General features: G+C 42.7%; 2 protein-coding genes across 3 annotated transcripts; both read right to left on the bottom strand.

Annotated features, from left to right (window-relative positions):
- Nucleotides 1-7,916: 7,916 nt before the first annotated feature.
- Nucleotides 7,917-10,064, bottom strand: LOC147334419 (Fc receptor-like protein 5). Its single transcript, XM_086287329.1, has 6 exons — nt 9,943-10,064; nt 9,823-9,858; nt 9,230-9,490; nt 8,905-9,150; nt 8,656-8,829; nt 7,917-8,549 (listed from the first exon to the last, which is right to left on the bottom strand). The coding sequence occupies exons 1-6, from the start codon at nt 9,971-9,973 to the stop codon at nt 8,446-8,448; spliced, it is 852 nt and encodes a 283-aa protein (XP_086143455.1). The 5' UTR covers nt 9,974-10,064; the 3' UTR covers nt 7,917-8,445.
- A 3,566-nt stretch (nt 10,065-13,630) lies between these two features.
- Nucleotides 13,631-15,696, bottom strand: LOC147334418 (low affinity immunoglobulin gamma Fc region receptor II-like). 2 transcript variants are annotated; one of them, XM_086271717.1, is made up of 6 exons: nt 15,666-15,696; nt 15,359-15,394; nt 14,386-14,646; nt 14,061-14,306; nt 13,839-14,015; nt 13,631-13,734 (listed from the first exon to the last, which is right to left on the bottom strand). In XM_086271717.1, the coding sequence occupies exons 1-6, from the start codon at nt 15,694-15,696 to the stop codon at nt 13,631-13,633; spliced, it is 855 nt and encodes a 284-aa protein (XP_086127843.1). The 2 variants fall into 2 exon arrangements, with proteins under 2 accessions (XP_086127843.1, XP_086127852.1); XM_086271726.1 differs by having other exon boundaries at nt 13,839-13,997.
- Between the last annotated feature and the right edge of the window lie 2,346 nt (nt 15,697-18,042).

Raw genomic sequence — 18,042 nt, 5'->3', positions numbered from 1 at the left:
ATATCACATATGCAGGACACCTTGAGCTAGGTTTTTAATTAAGCAGCAAGGCAGAACAAAGTCGGGGCTGTATCAAGACACAGGGACTAAACCCCAATTCAACCAGACCCAGAACTGATCTGGAATTAAAACAGGACTACAACAGTTCAAAATCAGGACTACTGAGGACTTAACCAAGACAGAACCAGAATCAGAACTAGATGATAGTAGCACTAAAAATCCTCATAGACCTGCACTACGCTTGTTTTTTTTTTAATTCTACCAAAGTCCACTATTTAGATTGAGAAAAGTTTATATAATTATTTAGCCTTGTTGTGCAAACAAGCCTGCAGAACTTAATAAATTTAGAATTTGAAAAATAGCAAACCTAAAAAGAAACACTAGGTACGAGATACATGAGTACCTATGATACAGTGATACTTTTGGTAAACAACCATTTGACTAACATGTGTGTCTCACCTGCTCTTGTTCATCTCTGTTCTGTCCTCATTCTCCATCTCCCTCTCTGTCCCTCTCTCTCCCTCTCTGTTCCTCTCTCTCCCTCTTTGTGCTGACAATCATCAAATATACAGTTGAAACCAGATATTTACAAACTCTTCAGATAAAAAACACTTTTTTAATTGTAACATCAAATCAGACTAAATGTTTATTTTTTAGATTGATAAATATAAAAAACATATTTGTTAACTTTAAGAGTAAAGAGAGAAACTGTCTGTATTTCTTAATTGCAAATGGCACCAAATTGTGTTCAAAACTGAGCCACACTTATGGAGCTCCACAGTTCTGTTCCTGGTGTTTGGTTGACATCTCTTGATTTTCCCATGTCAAAGAAACAGGCTCTGTGTTTTGCCTTATATGCATCCACAGCTGTGCCACCAATTTACTCACATGGACTCTACTAACCTATCAGAAGCTTCTTCAGCTCAGAATGGAATCGTCTGGAGTTTTCTTATTAATTAACAATAAACTTAGTGTATATGTACTCCTAAATTTAATGAAAGAGATAAAAAATAGACAGCTCTGTCTCTCTTTATTCTGACATTTAACTAATTCAAAAGCTATTTCAATATTTATTTATCCAAAACAAAACAAGTTTACTCTAAATTGATGTTGTACAGTAAAAAAATGTTCTTGTGTTTTCCCTAAAGTGTATGTAAATATCTGGTTTAAACTGTGAATATACTGCTGTGTATTGAAATTCCTCTTGTTTTGCATAGAAATATACTGAACAACATACAAAGCATAATATATAAAATACTACCAGAGTTTTTTCTTTGAAAGAAGCCCCTTATGTCCATTCTTGTATATTAGTGCATTACTGAAACCGATTTATTTAGCCGTGGAGGAAACTGAAAATATGAAATAAACACACATGTAAGCTAAGACTCTCTAAAGAAACAGCATTGTTGTTGGTTCGGCTTTTCATTTCACCATTTGTTGATTCACTTGAAGAGAAAGTAACGTAATAATGGGTCAAGTGATCAGTTTGACCTCAATCTTTCGTGATACACCGTCATATTTACATTATTTGTACAGTACGAATGATTTGCTTTGGTATCTGGTCGAACTTCAGTTCTCCTCTGTCTGCCTAGCTCACTCGTAGGCAGCAGCTGCCCCGCCCCGCTTAGTGCCTGAGCTCGGATCATACCAATATTAGGGGGAATTTACGCACAGTCGTAAATTCCCACAGTGTGCACTATGTGCTTCGAATATTGTGTGTAGTTTTTGTTTTATACAGTTGTCAGCCAGGCATCTAACTATGAAAAAATTACACCCCAAAATACCCCGGGCTTCTGGAAAAACAACTGGGGCTTAAGCCCAGTAAGCCACCCCCCTGCTCCGCCACTGCTGTGGCTCCAGCAAACATCAGCTGATACTAGAAATTAATATTAAATAAATTCTAACAACAGCTGATTAAGCTTTAACGTGCTGCTGTTGTTTAGTGCAACATCCACTGTTTTCCTCTTTGTGGAAACAAACAAGAGAGAAAAGCCGATCAGCTGATCATTGATCAGTTTCATGATTGAAGTAGAAACAGGAGAGAGAGGGGAGAGAATGAGAGAAGAAGAGGCAGCTGTGCAGCAAAGACACAGAATAAATCCAGCTTTGTGTCTTTTTTCATTATAGCTAAAGTCCTGGACAAACTGTGTTCCTTTTCACCTCAATACCAAACGCACAATATTTTCTCTGAATACGAGACGACTCCTGTAGAATGACCACTCGGTAGCTTTCTTGTGACGCTGCTTTATTGAACGTGTATCCAGCATGGGTTATCACAGCACAACAACGTGTGTGTCAGCTAAGACATAGAACAGGATATAGACAGCCCCCTGCCGCAAAGCATGTCCTAGTGGCGTAAAGCCGTAATGCCCACACGCTTGACACAGGCAACCCAGTACATGACATCTCCCCCCTTTTCATGTTATTTCCAATAACAAACCCCAAATAGAACAGCAATGACACAATGATAACATGTGACACTATAATAGCCTCAGGGCGGTTCTCTTAAGGACCGAGCACAAACGGCTTACTGTCGGCCTGAAGGGCAATGTCCACAAAACAGGACTTATTAAACATGGCAAACCTTTAAGGTAATTAACTCAACCAGGTAACAGCAGTATTGGTTGCAGCTGAAAACATAAGTGCAAAACAGCAACAATACAACATTCCCACTCCCCAGTCCTTCCTTCTGTCCCATTACCCCAGTGTCTATAGATCCAGCCTGTTGACTGGCTTGCGTACCCGGCCGCACCTCGTGCAGAACTGATCCGGTACGTGAGTGGGAGCAAGCGTTGGGGCAAGACTAGGGGCCAAATGTGGGGTCTCTGGAGTGGACTCACCAGCGCACTGAGATGGCGGTTCCTCAGCGTCCACAGTGGGTGTTGGAAGGGGTTGTGGCATAGCCCGTGGAGATGGTTCGAGGCGGAGATGGCGGCGGTTCCGTCGCAGCACTGCACCTTGGGGTGTGGCAACGAGATAGGACCTTGGAGTGACGCTCTCCTTGGAGATGATGGCCGGTGTTGCCCAAGCCTTCTCCTGGTCCAGCTTAGTTAGGACAGCATCCCCTGGATGAAGTGGAGGTAGGGGCTTAGCACCATGGCGGCGGTCGAAGTAGAACGCCTGCTTGGCCTTCTGACCAGCATCCCTTCGTTTAACTTCTCTTTTGTTTGGCCATTTAGGTTGAAGATTCTTCTCCAAGGAAGGCAGGGTTGTCCTGATCTTCCTCCCCATAAGAAGTTCCGCTGGGCTGAAGCCTGTAGTGGTACAGGGAGTAGACCTAAAGCACATCAGTGCTATCAGTGGGTCGTCGTGCCGGAGGATTTTCTTTGTAGTCTGCACTGCCCTCTCCGCGTGACCATTTCCCTGTGGGTGGTGGGGACTAGACGTTATGTGGGTAAAATCCATCTCTCTCGCGAAGGCCTGGAACTCAGAGCTGGAGAACTGAGGGCCACTGTCACTCACCACCACGTCAGGGATCCCAAACCTAGCAAAGGTCGACTTCAGTTTCTGAACAACTTGGCCGCTGGTCGTGGATGGTAGGTGAAGTATTTCCAGAAAACGTGAGTAGTAGTCCGACACAATGAGATAATTATTCCGGTTGTGTTCACAGAGATCCAGGGCTATCCTTTGCCATGGACGATCCGGCAAAGGTGTGGGGATGAGCGGCTCCTTTGTCTGTGTTGGCCTCTGTGCCAGACAGGTGTGGCACTGCAGCACTACATTCTTTAACTCAGTGGAGAGCCCCGGCCACCACACAGATGAATTAACCCTGTCCCTGCACTTGGTGAGGCCTTGGTGCCCTTCATGTAGTTTGTGTAGAATGGCTGTTCTCTGCGACTTTGGAATGACGATTCTGCAGCCTCGTATAACCAGGCCGCCAGCCTCTGATAGCTCGTTTTTCACTTTCATGTACGCTTTCATGTTCAATGGCACACTAGCTCCGTGTACAGGCCAACCCCTGCGAATGTACGTAATGACGGTCTGTAGTTCAACGTCCGTTGCAGTGGCTGCTTTAATGCTTTCCATTTGGCTTGGGGACGCTGGAATGCCCTGTAACACGGTGGCTATGTAGCAGTCCACTTCACTGTGAGTGCTAGTGTCATCCTCAGCCCGAGTCTGTGGACTCCGTGACAACGTGTCGGCGATGACAAGCGTTTTGCCAGGGACATAGACGGCCTCCGGCTTGTACCTCATGAGCCTCATCAGGAGGCGTTGACACCTCAATGGAACATTGTCAAGGTCCCGGCTATTGACCAGGGGTACCAAAGGTCTATGGTCGGTCTCAAGCCTGAAGCGATCTAAGCCACATATATACTTATCAAACTTCTCGCAGGCCCAAACACTTGCCAAACACTCCTTTTCGATTTGTGCGTAGCGTGTTTCAGCCTCCGTGAGGCGTCTAGAGCAGTAGGCAACAGGTTTCCACTCTGCGCCATGAAGCTGAAGCAGCACAGCCCCAAGCCCGTAGCTACTGGCGTCGGCAGATACAGCTGTGAGTCTGTTGGCGTCATAGAAGGCAAGAACAGGTGCTGATGTAAGCGCTCTCTTAATGTTCTCGAAGGCTGCCTGCTGTGGGTGACCCCAGGTCCAACTGTTTTTGCTTTTAAGCAACTCGTACAGTGGCTGGCATACTGTGGCAAGAGCAGGAATATATCTGCCCAGGTAATTAACCATTCCTAGGATCCGTTTAAGCTCTTGCACATTTTCTGGTGACGGCAGCTGAAGAATGGCGTTCACTTTCTCAGGGTCTGGCCTGACCCCAGAATGGTCGATCAGGTGCCCTAGGAAGCGAAGCTGGCTCTGTCTGAAGGAGCACTTCTCTCGGTTGAGCTTCAATCCGGCTAACTCAATGCGCTGCAGCACCTTCTCAAGTTGGGTGTCGTGTTGTTCCATGGTGGCCCCATAGACCAGGATGTCATCCATAAAGACCTCCACACCTTCGAGCCCCTCTAAGGTCTCCAACATCTTTCGCTGAAAGATCTCTGGTGCACTTGTTATCCCAAAGGGCAGCCTCTTAAAGCAATACCTGCCAAATGGCGTGATGAATGTCGTTAGTTTGCAACTCTCGTGATGCAATGGGATCTGCCAAAATCCACTGGCTGCATCCAGCGAGGAGAAGACCGTTGCCCCACTCAACCTGGACATCGTTTCCTCAGGGGTAGGCAAGATATAGCGCTCTCTTTTGACAGACTTATTCAGTTTTGTCAGATCAACGCAGATCCTGGCCTTTGCTGTGTTCTTCTTCAAGACAGGCACCATTGGGGCACACCATTCGGTAGGTTGGGTCACCCTCTCAATGACACCATGGTTCTCCATTCTTTGTAGTTCCTCCTTCACTTTCTGCAGCATGGGGAAAGGCACACGGCGTGCTGTATGCACCGCGTATGGCACAGCATCGTCCCTTAACTGAATTTTGACTGGTTCAGTTTTCAGTGTTCCGTGTTCACCGTAAAGTGGTTGGTTCCTGGTGAGTGAGATCGTTGCTTCATCAATTCTTCTCACCAGGTTCATCTGCACTGACAAGGAGCGGCTGAGAAGGTTGCTGACTCTGTGTCCACGAACCACATACACCTTGGACAGGTAGTCTTTGCCTTTATAACTTATTGTGGCTTTTAAGTAACCGAGACATAACAGCTCTCCTCCGGGGCTATCTAGAGGGCGATCAGAAGGCTCTAGTGTTCTCTTATGAGCAAGTGTGTGTAACGTGTCCTCATTTATGATAGTGACATCTGCTCCTGTGTCAATCTTAAATTCTATTGGGGCAGAGTCTAGCAGTAACTGCACAGTCCATGCTTCACTATTTCCGTTTGCATTACACACTGAGCCTAGAAAATATGAGGCCTGCTCTCTTTTCTCTGTCTCAGTAACCTCATTCACTGATCTGGTGTTACGACACACCCTGGCCCAGTGTCCAATTTTTTGGCAGCCATGGCAAACAGATTTTGCTGCCGGGCACCTTTCATCCCTGGCATGCTGTGTCTTCCCACATTTACCGCATTTCTTGTCACGCCCCGCCCATTTTGTTTTCGCGGGTAGCCTGACGCGCTGTTGTTGTGATTTCCAGTCCATGCTTTTCCGTTGATCCCGTACCTCCTGTACTGAGCCTCCCTCATCTCCCTGCAAGCTGACCTGCGCTGCGACCTCCTCTGACTGTCTGACGATCTGTGTCGTTTGCGCCAATGTGAGGTCCTTCATCAGCTGTAGCCTGCGGGAGAGGTCCTTGTCTCGTATCCCGACCACAATACGATCGCGGATATTTTCCTCTTTACATGCACCAAACTCACAGTGCTCTGAGAGGTCATACAGGGCTCGGATAAAACTCTCTGCCGTTTCGCCTGGCCGCTGGACTCGCTGGTGAAAACATGCTCTTTCATGTATAGTATTCCGCTGCGGGAAAAAATACTCGTCGAACTTCCTCATTACGACGGCGAAGTCGTCACGACTTTCATCGGCGGCGAAGGTGAGTGACTTGTAAATGTTCTCTGCTTCATTTCCCATCGCGTAGATTAGGCAGCTCACCTGTACTTGTCCTTCGTCTTTGTGGAGTTTCGTTGCGATCCTGTAGCGCTCGAAACGCTGTTTCCAATCGGACCATTCCGTCGGCTTATCGAAGGGGAAGCCTGTCGGGGGATTAAACTTAGCCATTCTGTCGTTTTCTCCCTTATGGCGTTATTCGGCGATGGTCCAGGCCACTTCTGACACCATGTAGAATGACCACTCGGTAGCTTTCTTGTGACGCTGCTTTATTGAACGTGTATCCAGCATGGGTTATCACAGCACAACAACGTGTGTGTCAGCTAAGACATAGAACAGGATATAGACAGCCCCCTGCCGCAAAGCATGTCCTAGTGGCGTAAAGCCGTAATGCCCACACGCTTGACACAGGTAACCAAGTACATGACAACTCTGTTTTTTACGGGACAGTTGGAAACTCTAATAACTAACCTTACAAATAAAATAAGATAAAACAAGTTCAACATCAATAAAATCATAGCACCCGCCCAGCAGTATATAAACTCCGTCATGCTAGCTAGTACACAGTACGAGTTATTGTAACTGACTGTAAAAAGTCAGCACAACAAAAATAAATTACACTTAAACTTGGTTTATATCTGACCCAGATATTGAGCAGATAGATGATGGTGTCCTCTGTTCTGAGACGCAGAGAAGCTGAGCTGAGCTGCTATCAGATCACTTCTGCTCTCACACTAACAGAGTTTTTGTAAATCCTCTACGTGTTTACTCTCCATGTCGTCAGAACTCTAATCTCAGAAACCACATCACACAAACTGAGCTGTGTTGATGTAACTGCAGTGAAAACACAGAGTCAGTATTTATCTCCACATAATGTTCAAAAGAAACAGTGTTAAATGGGTCTCTAAATATCTGAAATAAAATGTTCATTAATCAGTGATTTGATAACAAATTATTTGTTATCAAATCAAATGTGATTTACATGTGGTGGTCCTGAAACATTGACCCTGACCTACTTAGAAATGTCTGACAGTCATGAACAGTAAAAATTAGGATTTCAGTCCTGCTTCGATTTGATTTGTACTTTCACTCATATTTCTATGGATGTAGCATGTTGCAGCAAATGCGTGCTCCACCCTGTTGCACACATTTGATCACTTATGACAACAACAACAAGAAACACTGCTGTGAAATAATTGAAGCTACAAACTAAATGATCCAAAATCAGTCGATCTTTCATACTGTCTGTGGGTCTTAGGCTGTGACAATGTGCGGACTCACCTGATTCAGACCCAGGACCTCTCATTTCATATGACGCTATGACAAAAAGAGTTGGGACAAAGAGGGCAGGGGGCCATCACAGCACAAACCACATGAGCTGTACGTACAGATACTAAAGAGTGACACGAACAACTGGAGCAGTTTGAAATGTTTCACAGGATGTGGCTTTAATAACAAAAAAGCACCAACAAGAAAGAGTCAATTTCAAGGCTCACTGAAAAATTCACAGTTTGTGTTGATCCAGGAAGAGGTGAAAAGACAAAAACTGCATTAGTCCAGTCTGAGTCATGTGATCATGTGTTTACAGTCAGGCACCAAAACGCTATGACAGCATCTGTGTGTGACGGGTAGATTTTATTCCGGTCAGAACCATCAGGACACCAGCTACTCCAGTGAGGTGATCAGGTAGGATGTGGAAACATGAAATACCAAAATCAAACAGGAAGTAGCGTGACTTTGTCTTTTTCTCTGATATTTGACCTGAAAATGTCTTTCATGTAAAAATAAGCTGAAAACGTCACACACACACAGTACATGATGGTCTCCTCCTGTGAGCAGGAATATTTACTGTTTATCTACATAAAAATATCCAGAGATGATCATCAGAGTCCATTTATTCAAATAATCTCAACATCAGAGATGGAGAGGACAAAGTTAGTGAGACTCACAGAGACACAACAGAGCTCTGATTCAGAAGTGATACTCTGTGGTGACATCAGTGATTACATCATCATGCTCGTTATCCAATCCCTGGTCAGGAAGAGTGGGCTTGGTTGAATCACTGATGCCATTTCCTGAAAAAAACAAAACAAATGTAGAATATCTATCGGCTGTTTATTCATGAAGAGACAGGATTTAATCATCAGCACATTCATTTGTCAGTGAATGATTCAGTGTTACCTCTGGCTCTGCATTGATATAAAGACATCATGGTGAGAGTGGAGATGATATATGGAGAGAAAACCACCAGGTGGAGGACTATTCTGAATACAAGCTGTAGAGAGGAGTCAGCGGTCAGATCTGGAGTGGTGGGAATAGTTGTTGTGGTGGGTGGAGGTGTGGTTGTAGGTTTGTCTGCAGAGAGAATCCCACCTGTTCAGGTGAATATGTGGATGAAATAAGAGCTGAAATCAGAGTGAAGCTCCTCACCTGTGACAGTGATCCAGCTGGATGGAGACTCTCCATGACCGCTGATGTCACACTTGTAGAGGCCTTCATCAGACCTGGAAACATGCTGGATGGTCATGTGACCTGTAGGCTGCTTCCTGATGAGGGAGCCATCTTTATAGAAAGCAGCTGGGAGGTTGGAGGGAGTGGTCTTTGTTTTACAGAGCAGAGTGACGTCATCTCCCTCCATCACAGGGAGGACAGGACTCTGCAGGATCACTGATCCACCTCAACACAGAGACAAACTACAGCATTTCATCCATTTACACACAGCTTCATCAACACTAACTCCACACACTCAGCTTACCAGTGACTGTCAGGTTAACCATGTTACTGATGGGACCCTCTCTGGACTCACACCAGTAAACCCCACTGTCCACTTGGAAAACATCGATGTTACATGAAGAACCAGCTGCTTCTCCCCACCCATCTCCACACTGACTCCTCTGTTGTTTGGTTATGTTTCTCCTCAGAGTCCATCCAGCAGAGCTGTCGTCCTCCTCACAGCTCAGAGACACAAAGTCTCCTTCAAAGAACTGAGAGCTGCTGGGACTCACAGTCAGACGAGCTGTGAGTAATAGAGTAGTAGAGGATATATAGACCAGGGCCCATATTACATTTCATATCTTAACTTCTAGTCCCATATTCCTTGTTTTCATTCACTATCAATTGTTACTGGATGATAATAAATCAGATATTATTTCTTACATAAGAGTCTTTGTTAAGGTGCAGATGTATTTGAGTGTAAGACATCTGTTTAATTGTAATTCAACATGAAATTATGTAGACTGACAGGAGTAAGATAACATTGATTTGACTGAAGTTTGGCACCATGTTCTTAATTAATGTGTCCCAAGAGAGTGAGTCAGGTTTACAGTGTGACAGAAGAAGGTTACTGACCTTGGTTTGTGGTGCAGCTCAGCAGTGAGATCAGAACTAAAGAGAAATTAAACTCAGGTTAGTTCAGAGTTTCACATTCAACAAGACAGCAGAGGCATGAAAAACACAGAGTGAGCTTACAGAGCAGACACAGCAGAGACGTTTCCTCCATCCTGCTGCTCAATGGTATCAGACCAGCTCTGAGATCAGTTCATGGTTACACTGAGTAAAACCCTCCTCTTCCTCTTTCTCTGTCTCTGGGTCTTAGACTTGTGGTTAGAAAAAACCTTGTGTGAAAAAGCTTTGTGTGTTTATTTCTCTGCTTCCTTGAAACCAAAGTTTTACACGTTTCAACTGAATATTGAATAAGAATTAAAAGCAACAAAATCTACAACTGACAGTTGACCCTGAATGCAACACCAGTACCTGTGTGAGGTCTTCACTGAGTATCTCACCTCCTTGGAGGGAAAGTTACGCAGCTCTTTCTTGACAATTACATTTTAAATATATCGACTATGCTAATGTAATGTGTCTTCCTGTAGTTGACTGCACGTTAACTGTGCAAACTTTAGTTGTTTTGTGCATCTCTCTGTTCCAACCACTGACTTGTGGTCAAAAAGAGTAAACACATTGAGTGGCTGCAAAACATCAGACTACACATCATGCTCTAGTTAACATTTAGAAAGGTGTAAAGCAGACATGTGTTGGATACAGATAGTTGTGTTCATGTACCTGCAGTGAAAACACAGAGTCAAACATTATCTACCAATAATGTTTATAGGAGACGCTGTGACATGAACGAAAAGGGCTAAAAATTCACTGATTTGTTGACATTCAAAGGACAATGCCTAAAAAACACAGAGGTAACAGAAAACACGGACACTACCTGACGTAAACTTACACATCTGTGGATTCCTCTACAGATATCAGATGTAAAGCACAGATGGAGAGGATCATCATCAGCATACTGTCAGTGTCTATATCTGAAAATAAAGATTTTTAACAACTCAGTGATTTGTTGACTTTCTGCCTAAAAACAAAAAATAGAGACAGTAAAAAACACGGACATTTACTTACTTTGAGTCACATGTTTGTGAAATCCTCTACACGTTTAGCAATCCAAGTACAGACATGGATTTAGGTGCACACACAAAATGACATTTACAGACACACATGCATTTGCTGCAACAATATCCACATAGAATCCTCTTTCACATGAGTTGGGCAATGTAAGGAAAGTTCCATGTGCGAATTACGGAGAAAACTGTAAGATGTCAGCATTAGCAAATCGTACATTTTAACATTAGCTTTTTAAAATTGTATTTTAATCCTCAATGTTCTCAGAGGTTTGTGCTCAGTCAGGAAGATAAGAAGCGATCCCTGAATCCACTCCCAGTCACATGATGTTATTTTTACCATCTACTGGACACTATTTAAAGTAACATGTCAGTATCTGTGAGGGAAAGTGCATGATGCATATCCTCATCTGAGCAGGATGATCTCATCTGAGCAACCAGATTGTCCATTGATTTCAATAACAACACAGGAAATACTATAATAAAACAGTCCTTATCAATAACTCTGTTACTAATTATTGACAGTAGCATCCAGTTTATCTCTAAATGAAACCTGCAGTGATATTTGAGGAATACATAAAATAGTTGCTGTCGTACACATACAGTAATGATGATAGAAATCTTCCTCTATGAAAGAATATTTGGTTTTTAATTTAGATAAAATGATCCAAAGATGAACATCAGACTCAATTTATTGTAATAATCTCCACAACAGAGATGGAGAGGACAAAGTTAGTGAGACGCCAACATCATCATGCGTATCATTCAATCCCTGCTCAGAGCGAGCAGATAGGATCAAGGTATAAAGATTGTTTAGTAACGAGTCCATTAGCTGAGCTATGCCAGAAAGCAGTTAGTGAACACCAGAGTGGTGTAAATCATGTCCTCTCTGTCATCCTCTACACGAGTCCTCAGGGTCCATTTCTTGTTCAAAACACTGTGCTGTACATTATGATTCAAATAAAGACTCCAAGGTAGAGTGAATTAACAAATAGTGAATGTTTACTAAGGGTTACGTTGCAAAGATCCAACTAACTCCAAAGGTTAAATAAAAAAAGAATCAGCAAACCAAAGTCCAGGTAGTTTCAGGAAACACCAGGAGTCTAATCAGCTCATCAGAAAAGAGGACAAAACAGGAAATACCAAAATAAAACAGAATGTACCAAAACATGTTCCTTTAACACCTGATCTAAAAACATCTGCAGGTTTCATTTAGAAATAAGTTGGATTATTTGTACAAAACAGTAGTTACAGAGCTGCAGTGGTAAACACACAAACAAACCAAGAGATTTAAGCTAGAATACAAAACAAAATATGACAAGAATTAAAAAAAAAGAACAAACTAGGCATAAAGCAGGATAATAAATATGACTTAAATTTCAAGTTAAAAAGTACTGGAGCAAAGACCCAGGCCTGTGAACAGTCCATGGACCTGAGAAGGAAGGAGAGGGACTGAGGAAATATCCAGAGGAAACATTATCTATATAGCAGATGTTTGGTGTTTTTTCTCCAACATCAGATCTGAAAGCATCTGCAGGTTTGAATTTTTAGAAATAATCTGAATGCTTTGAAGAATCCCTTAGTTACAGAGCTCCAGTAACACACACAGTATATGATGAAAATCCGCCTCTTAGGATCAATCTATTTGATCTTCCCCTGCCAGTGGCAGACGCCCTCAGACATCGCTGCGTTGGTGGTTCTTTGTGTCCGGGGGTGGGCGTCCAGGTACACACCGGCTCACTCCTGGTGGCTGCTTGTCGGGGCCTGGAGCCTGGGGCTCGCTCGGGCCTCTTCGGGGGTCGGGTGTCCTCGGCCTCTCAGCCTGGGGCTCGGTCACTCTGGCACAGCTGACTGCAACCCAGCTTTGCCAGACGGGCGCGTCACTGCAACTCCCCCTGGCTTCTGCTCCGCGGCTGCTGAGTGAGCCCTCAGCTGGGACTCTCCTCAGCTCTTTCTGGGACAGTGGCGCGGCTGCCCCTCTGTTGGTCTTCCTTGGTCTCTTGTGTTCTGAGGGCCTCTGGATGTCTGGAGTTTTGATCTCCTCCATACCTGCTTCATGCCCTGGAGGACGGGGCTGTGGCCCCCCCACACTCCCTAGCAGATCATTACATGAAGGAACCTTTTAAATACAAGCGCGTCCATGCTCACAGGTGTACACACGGGTGCTCACACCCACAAACTACACCCTTTTTGGCTCCTACCTCAAAGCACACTGTGTTCTGTTGATCTTATGTGCTGCACAATAATGTTTAATATTTAGTATTTACTGTTATATTCACATAGATCATCACAATGATGTTGTTTATTATATTGTTCTCTTTTTTGCTTGTTTTCTCTTTTTTCTCTCTCAACAGGTGATCCAGGTGATTGATATGTGGATTTTTTGTCTGTTTTGTTGGTTTATGTTTTTTGCCCTCTATGACAGTTCCTCTTTCCTGCTGTTTTCCTTTCTCCCTTTTCCTTTCCCAGTCAAGTCTGTCCTGTATTTAGCAAGTGAAAATAGAATAAAATAAACAATAAAAGGTGAATTCAATAGACCATTACGGCAAGGTTGGGATGGTCCATTTGGTAAAGTAAATCCGTTGGGCATCTTTCTTTGCCTTTAGACAATAATTCTGATGGCAAAAGAGCCAAACGGGACAGGCAAAAAAAAAAAGAAAAAAAAATGATCAATTTATTTGTTTAGCTAGATGAAAATATCCCGAGATGAACATCAGAGCCCATTTATTCAGATGACACAACAGAAGTTTGTTTCAGAAACGATGCTCTGTGGTGACATCAGTAATTACATCCTCATGTTCATCATCGAATCCCTGCTCAGGATGAGTGGGCAGGTTCAAGATGCAAAGTTTGTTCCCTGCACATACAAAATATGAAAAAGTATCAGATGTGAACCAATGAAGAGTTCAGATGAAAAGAATATAATCATCAGCATATTAGGGGATTGATTCAGAGTGTTACCTTTGGCTCTGTGTCGATATAAAGACATCATGAGGAGAGTGGAGATAAAGTATGGACAAAACACCAGCAGGTGGAGGACCACTCTGAATGCAAGCTGGAGGGAGCTGCAGTCAGTGGGTAGTGCTGAGGTGGTGGATGAAGGTGTGGTTGTATGTTTGCCTGCAGAGAGAATCCCACCTGTTCAGGTGAATATGTCGATGAAATCAGAGTGAAGCTCCTCACCTGTGACAGTGATCCAGCTGGATGGAGACTCTCCATGACCGCTGATGTTACACTTGTAGAGGCCTTCATCAGACCTGGAAACATGCTGGATGGTCATGTGACCTGTAGGCTGCTTCCTGATGAGGGAGCCATCTTTATAGAAAGCAGCTGGGAGGTTGGAGGGAGTGGTCTTTGTTTTACAGAGCAGAGTGACGTCATCTCCCTCCATCACAGGGAGGACAGGACTCTGCAGGATCACTGATCCACCTCAACACAGAGACAAACTACAGCATTTCATCCATTTACACACAGCTTCATCAACACTAACTCCACACACTCAGCTTACCAGTGACTGTCAGGTTAACCATGTTACTGATGGTACTCTGATTGGACTCACACCAGTAAACTCCACTGTCCAATGGGAACACAGTGATGTTACATGAAGAACCAGCACCTTCTCCCCACACATCTCCACACTGAGTCCTCTGTTGTTTGCTTGTGTTTCTCCTCAGAGTCCATCCAGCAGAGCTGTCGTCCTCCTCACAGCTCAGAGACACAAAGTCTGTTTCAAAGAACTGAGAGCTGCTGGGACTCAAAGTCAGACGAGCTGTGAGGAATTTAGTGTATTTTAACTAAAATTAATTGACCTGCTGACTTTTCCAGTTCATTAATGGGATGACAGGAAGACTTTACCATAAGCATACATTAAGGTATTTACGTTGCATTTGTATCTAATTAGTAATTTAATGAATTATTATTCTTAAGAACACTACTGCAAACAACCAACACCATCTAGATAACAATCACAGGAATATTTCAGGGTTTTTTAAGCATCACATTTATTTAACTTCACCTCAGCTTATTAAAAGTCACAACAAAAATCACAGCGTGATCTCCAAGTCTGCATAAGTCTGCACTAACATGTCATCATCTATGTTTTTTCATCATGATTTTATGCTGACAGTTGCAACACAACATATCTCTGTGTGTAATTAGTTACTTTTTAAAGGCAGTAAATAGGCTTTTTAAATAATGAACTGTTAGTCTCACAGCCTTCGTGAAATGTTCATAAAATTAATGATCTGTCAGGTTAGTTCGTCTTTTTTATCTGTAAAAATGGATGAATAAATACAGAAATGAGAGAAAAATGTGACCCTCATTGTATTAATATTTCATAACTGTCAGATTACAGATGCGTGAAGTAGTCGAGGACTAAATTCAAACACATTGTGATCCTGATTCATCATTGGCTGCAGTAACAACTAACAATGTTAATGACTATAAACTGCATGACAGCGCCATATGATGAACTTACTGACCTTGGTTTGTGGTCCAGCTCAGCAGTGAGATCACAACTAAAGAGAAATTAAACTCAGGTTAGTTCAGAGTTTGTGGTGTTTAATGAAGTGATCAGAGAGCAGAGCAGACACAACATCTCTGTGAGCTGATTGTAAGGAAAGACTGAAACAGAATCAGAGCAGGAAGGAGGAAGATTGTTGGATTCAAACACGTGAAGAAGATTCATATTACAGACAAACGTCACTGAAAACAAACTACAGAGTGTTTTATGAGCTTTTTAAAGATTTCATCATCTGAATCTTCCAGAAATACACAGAGTGAACTTACAGAGCAGCCATAACAGAGATGTTTCCTCCATTTAAATCCTCAAACTTTCTGTTAGATGAAGTTGATCCTTTTTTCAGGACGATGGAGGAGTTTTCTTTGAAGCTGTCAGAGACGAGGACGATGTTAAACACAAAGTTTGATCTTCTTGTTAGTGACAGCAGGTCAGCTGAGACTTGTTGCTGCTTTTCTGTTCTGATGTCAGAGAGACATAAACTGTGTGGCTGCGACTGCACCTTGCATCACCAACAACACACTGACTTTAGTTCAGCTCAAGCGTCATAAACTGGTTTCAGTGCAACTAAAACCTGCACAAGCCTAAAACAAGAAGCAATGAACCAATTATCACATCTACTTTAACATGTCTGAGTACTAACGTAACAATAATGTTCACATGATCTCAGATCTATAAATGGTGTCTGCTCCCTGACATCAATCCTAAGAAGTAACTGAGATCAGCAGCAGTTTGACAGCCAGTAAACGCGTCTCTCTGCTTCTTCTTCTTTCTGCATCATTACATGTCACAGGGTCAGTGCGCTTTTCTCTACCAGGAAGCAATTTTATATGAGAGTTAACCCCACAAACACAAACATGTGGTCCTAATAAACACTGACAGAAAATCAGCTTTATTCTTATCGACTGCTCCAGCTGGCTCAAACACTGAAGAACTACACAGTAGAACATGAGCTGATGTTTATACCTGAAGTGTAAATGACACATTTCTTTTCTATAAATTCAGTTTTAACTGCAATTGGTTGTTGAATAAAAAATATTCTATTGCACAGATATATTTCCTTATGTGTGGATGTTTAATTTAGAAAAACAGGTGACATCATCTAGACTGTCAGAAAATCAGGTTTGGTGATGCAACAGGAAAAGGATTTTTTCTTTTTTAAATAAATGTGTCCCACAGTCTCCTGGAAGAGTGAGTCAGGTTTACAGTGTGACAGAAGAAGGTTACTGACCTTGGTTTGTGGTGCAGCTCAGCAGTGAGATCAGAACTAAAGAGAAATTAAACTCAGGTTAGTTCAGAGTTCTGAAACGTTTCCTCGTGCTGCTCGCTGATATCAGACAAAGACTGAGTTCAGGTCACTCTCATATAGAGTAAAACCCTCCTCTTCCTCCTCACCTGTGACTCGGTGCCAGTGTTGTGGTTTCCTCTCTGAACTTCACGCAAAAGTTAAATTATTTGGTGGAAATAAAGCAGAAATACAAAATTTTAAATGAAAAAAATTGAACCAGAACATGAAGTAAAGATCAACAGCAACAAAATCTACAACTGCACCTGAAGGCAACATTAGCAGTTGTGTGATGCCTTCACTGACTCTCTGACCTTTACTTGTGAAATAAATGCATCAAGCACTGTTTGAAATACATTTTCACAATTAAATTAAAATAAATTCTTAAGTGTTTTATTGACAATAATGATTTTATCAGTCATGTTGCAGATTGTTACAAACCTGCTGTGTCTTCCTGTGGCTGACTGTGGTTTAGCTGCGAGGTTTTTGAGTTGGAGGTGAGCTTTAGCTTCTCTCTGTTTCAACCTCTGACTTGTGGTCAGAAAGGCAGTGAGTTCACTGTTTGGCTGCTCAACATCAGACTGCACGTCACAAACTGATGGCTTTTAAAGAACATCCTACCTATCAGCACTAAAGCACAGTGCTGATAGAAAACATGGACCTACTTTAACTCTTAGAAATGTCTGACAGTCATGAATGATAAATATGATTTCAATTCTGCTGTTTTCTAGACTCCAATTAATTTTTTATTGAATGTATTTCAGTTTGATTAATTTCTCATTTTTGTTATTATCATGACCATATAATGCCCAAGTAGCATCCTCTGTAGATGAAGAAGCTAGCATAATACTTTTCACTATTTTGCAGGTATCTCTATCTGTATCTAGCGACAAATTGCATGATCCAACACCAACTAATCTTTCATACTGACTGTGGGTCTTATGAGCCAGGCTGTGACAATGTAAGGCTTGTGTGGGATTCAGACCTGGGACCTCTCACAACCTGTCATACGAGGCTATGACAAAAACAGATGGAGAAAAAGTGCAGGGGGTATCACAGCTAAAACCAAATGAGCTGTAGGTACACGAACGAGAGGAACAGTTTAAAGAGTTTCACAAGATATCATTTTAATAGCAAAAGCACCAATAAGAAAGAGTCAATTTCAACACTTTTACACTCTGTCAGTATCTGTGAGTGAGCAGCAGCAACAACCTGGCCGTTGGAATTCAGTCAGAAACGTCAACAATAGGACGCCAGGTAGTTCAAACTGATGATCGCGAAGGAGGCAGAGCAAGCAGAGTTGGCAAAAGTTCAGACATTAAGTACAAATACAAACACTACTGTAAAAAAATACTCCAGTA

This window comes from Aulonocara sp. 'chitande type north' Nkhata Bay, linkage group LG3, assembly GCF_057382095.1.
Source record: "Aulonocara sp. 'chitande type north' Nkhata Bay isolate Kocher_YH1m ecotype deep benthic linkage group LG3, A_spYH_male_GT1.1, whole genome shotgun sequence".
Lineage (NCBI taxonomy): Eukaryota > Metazoa > Chordata > Actinopteri > Cichliformes > Cichlidae > Aulonocara > Aulonocara sp. 'chitande type north' Nkhata Bay.
Note: the sequence above shows the minus strand (reverse complement) of the source record. Positions and strands in the feature narration are given on the sequence as shown.

Coding starts and splice junctions, on each gene's coding strand:
- LOC147334418 (XM_086271717.1), bottom strand. CDS start 15,696: ATGGAGGAAACATCTCTGTTATGGCTGCTCT. Junction 14,307..14,385: donor GGTTAACCTGACAGTCACTG/GTAAGCTGAGTG, acceptor CTCTGTGTTGAG/GTGGATCAGTGATCCTGCAG. Junction 14,016..14,060: donor CAGCTGGATCACTGTCACAG/GTGAGGAGCTTC, acceptor TCACCTGAACAG/GTGGGATTCTCTCTGCAGGC.
- LOC147334419 (XM_086287329.1), bottom strand. CDS start 9,973: ATGGAGGAAACGTCTCTGCTGTGTCTGCTCT. Junction 9,491..9,822: donor GAGCTGCACCACAAACCAAG/GTCAGTAACCTT, acceptor TATTACTCACAG/CTCGTCTGACTGTGAGTCCC. Junction 9,151..9,229: donor GGTTAACCTGACAGTCACTG/GTAAGCTGAGTG, acceptor CTCTGTGTTGAG/GTGGATCAGTGATCCTGCAG.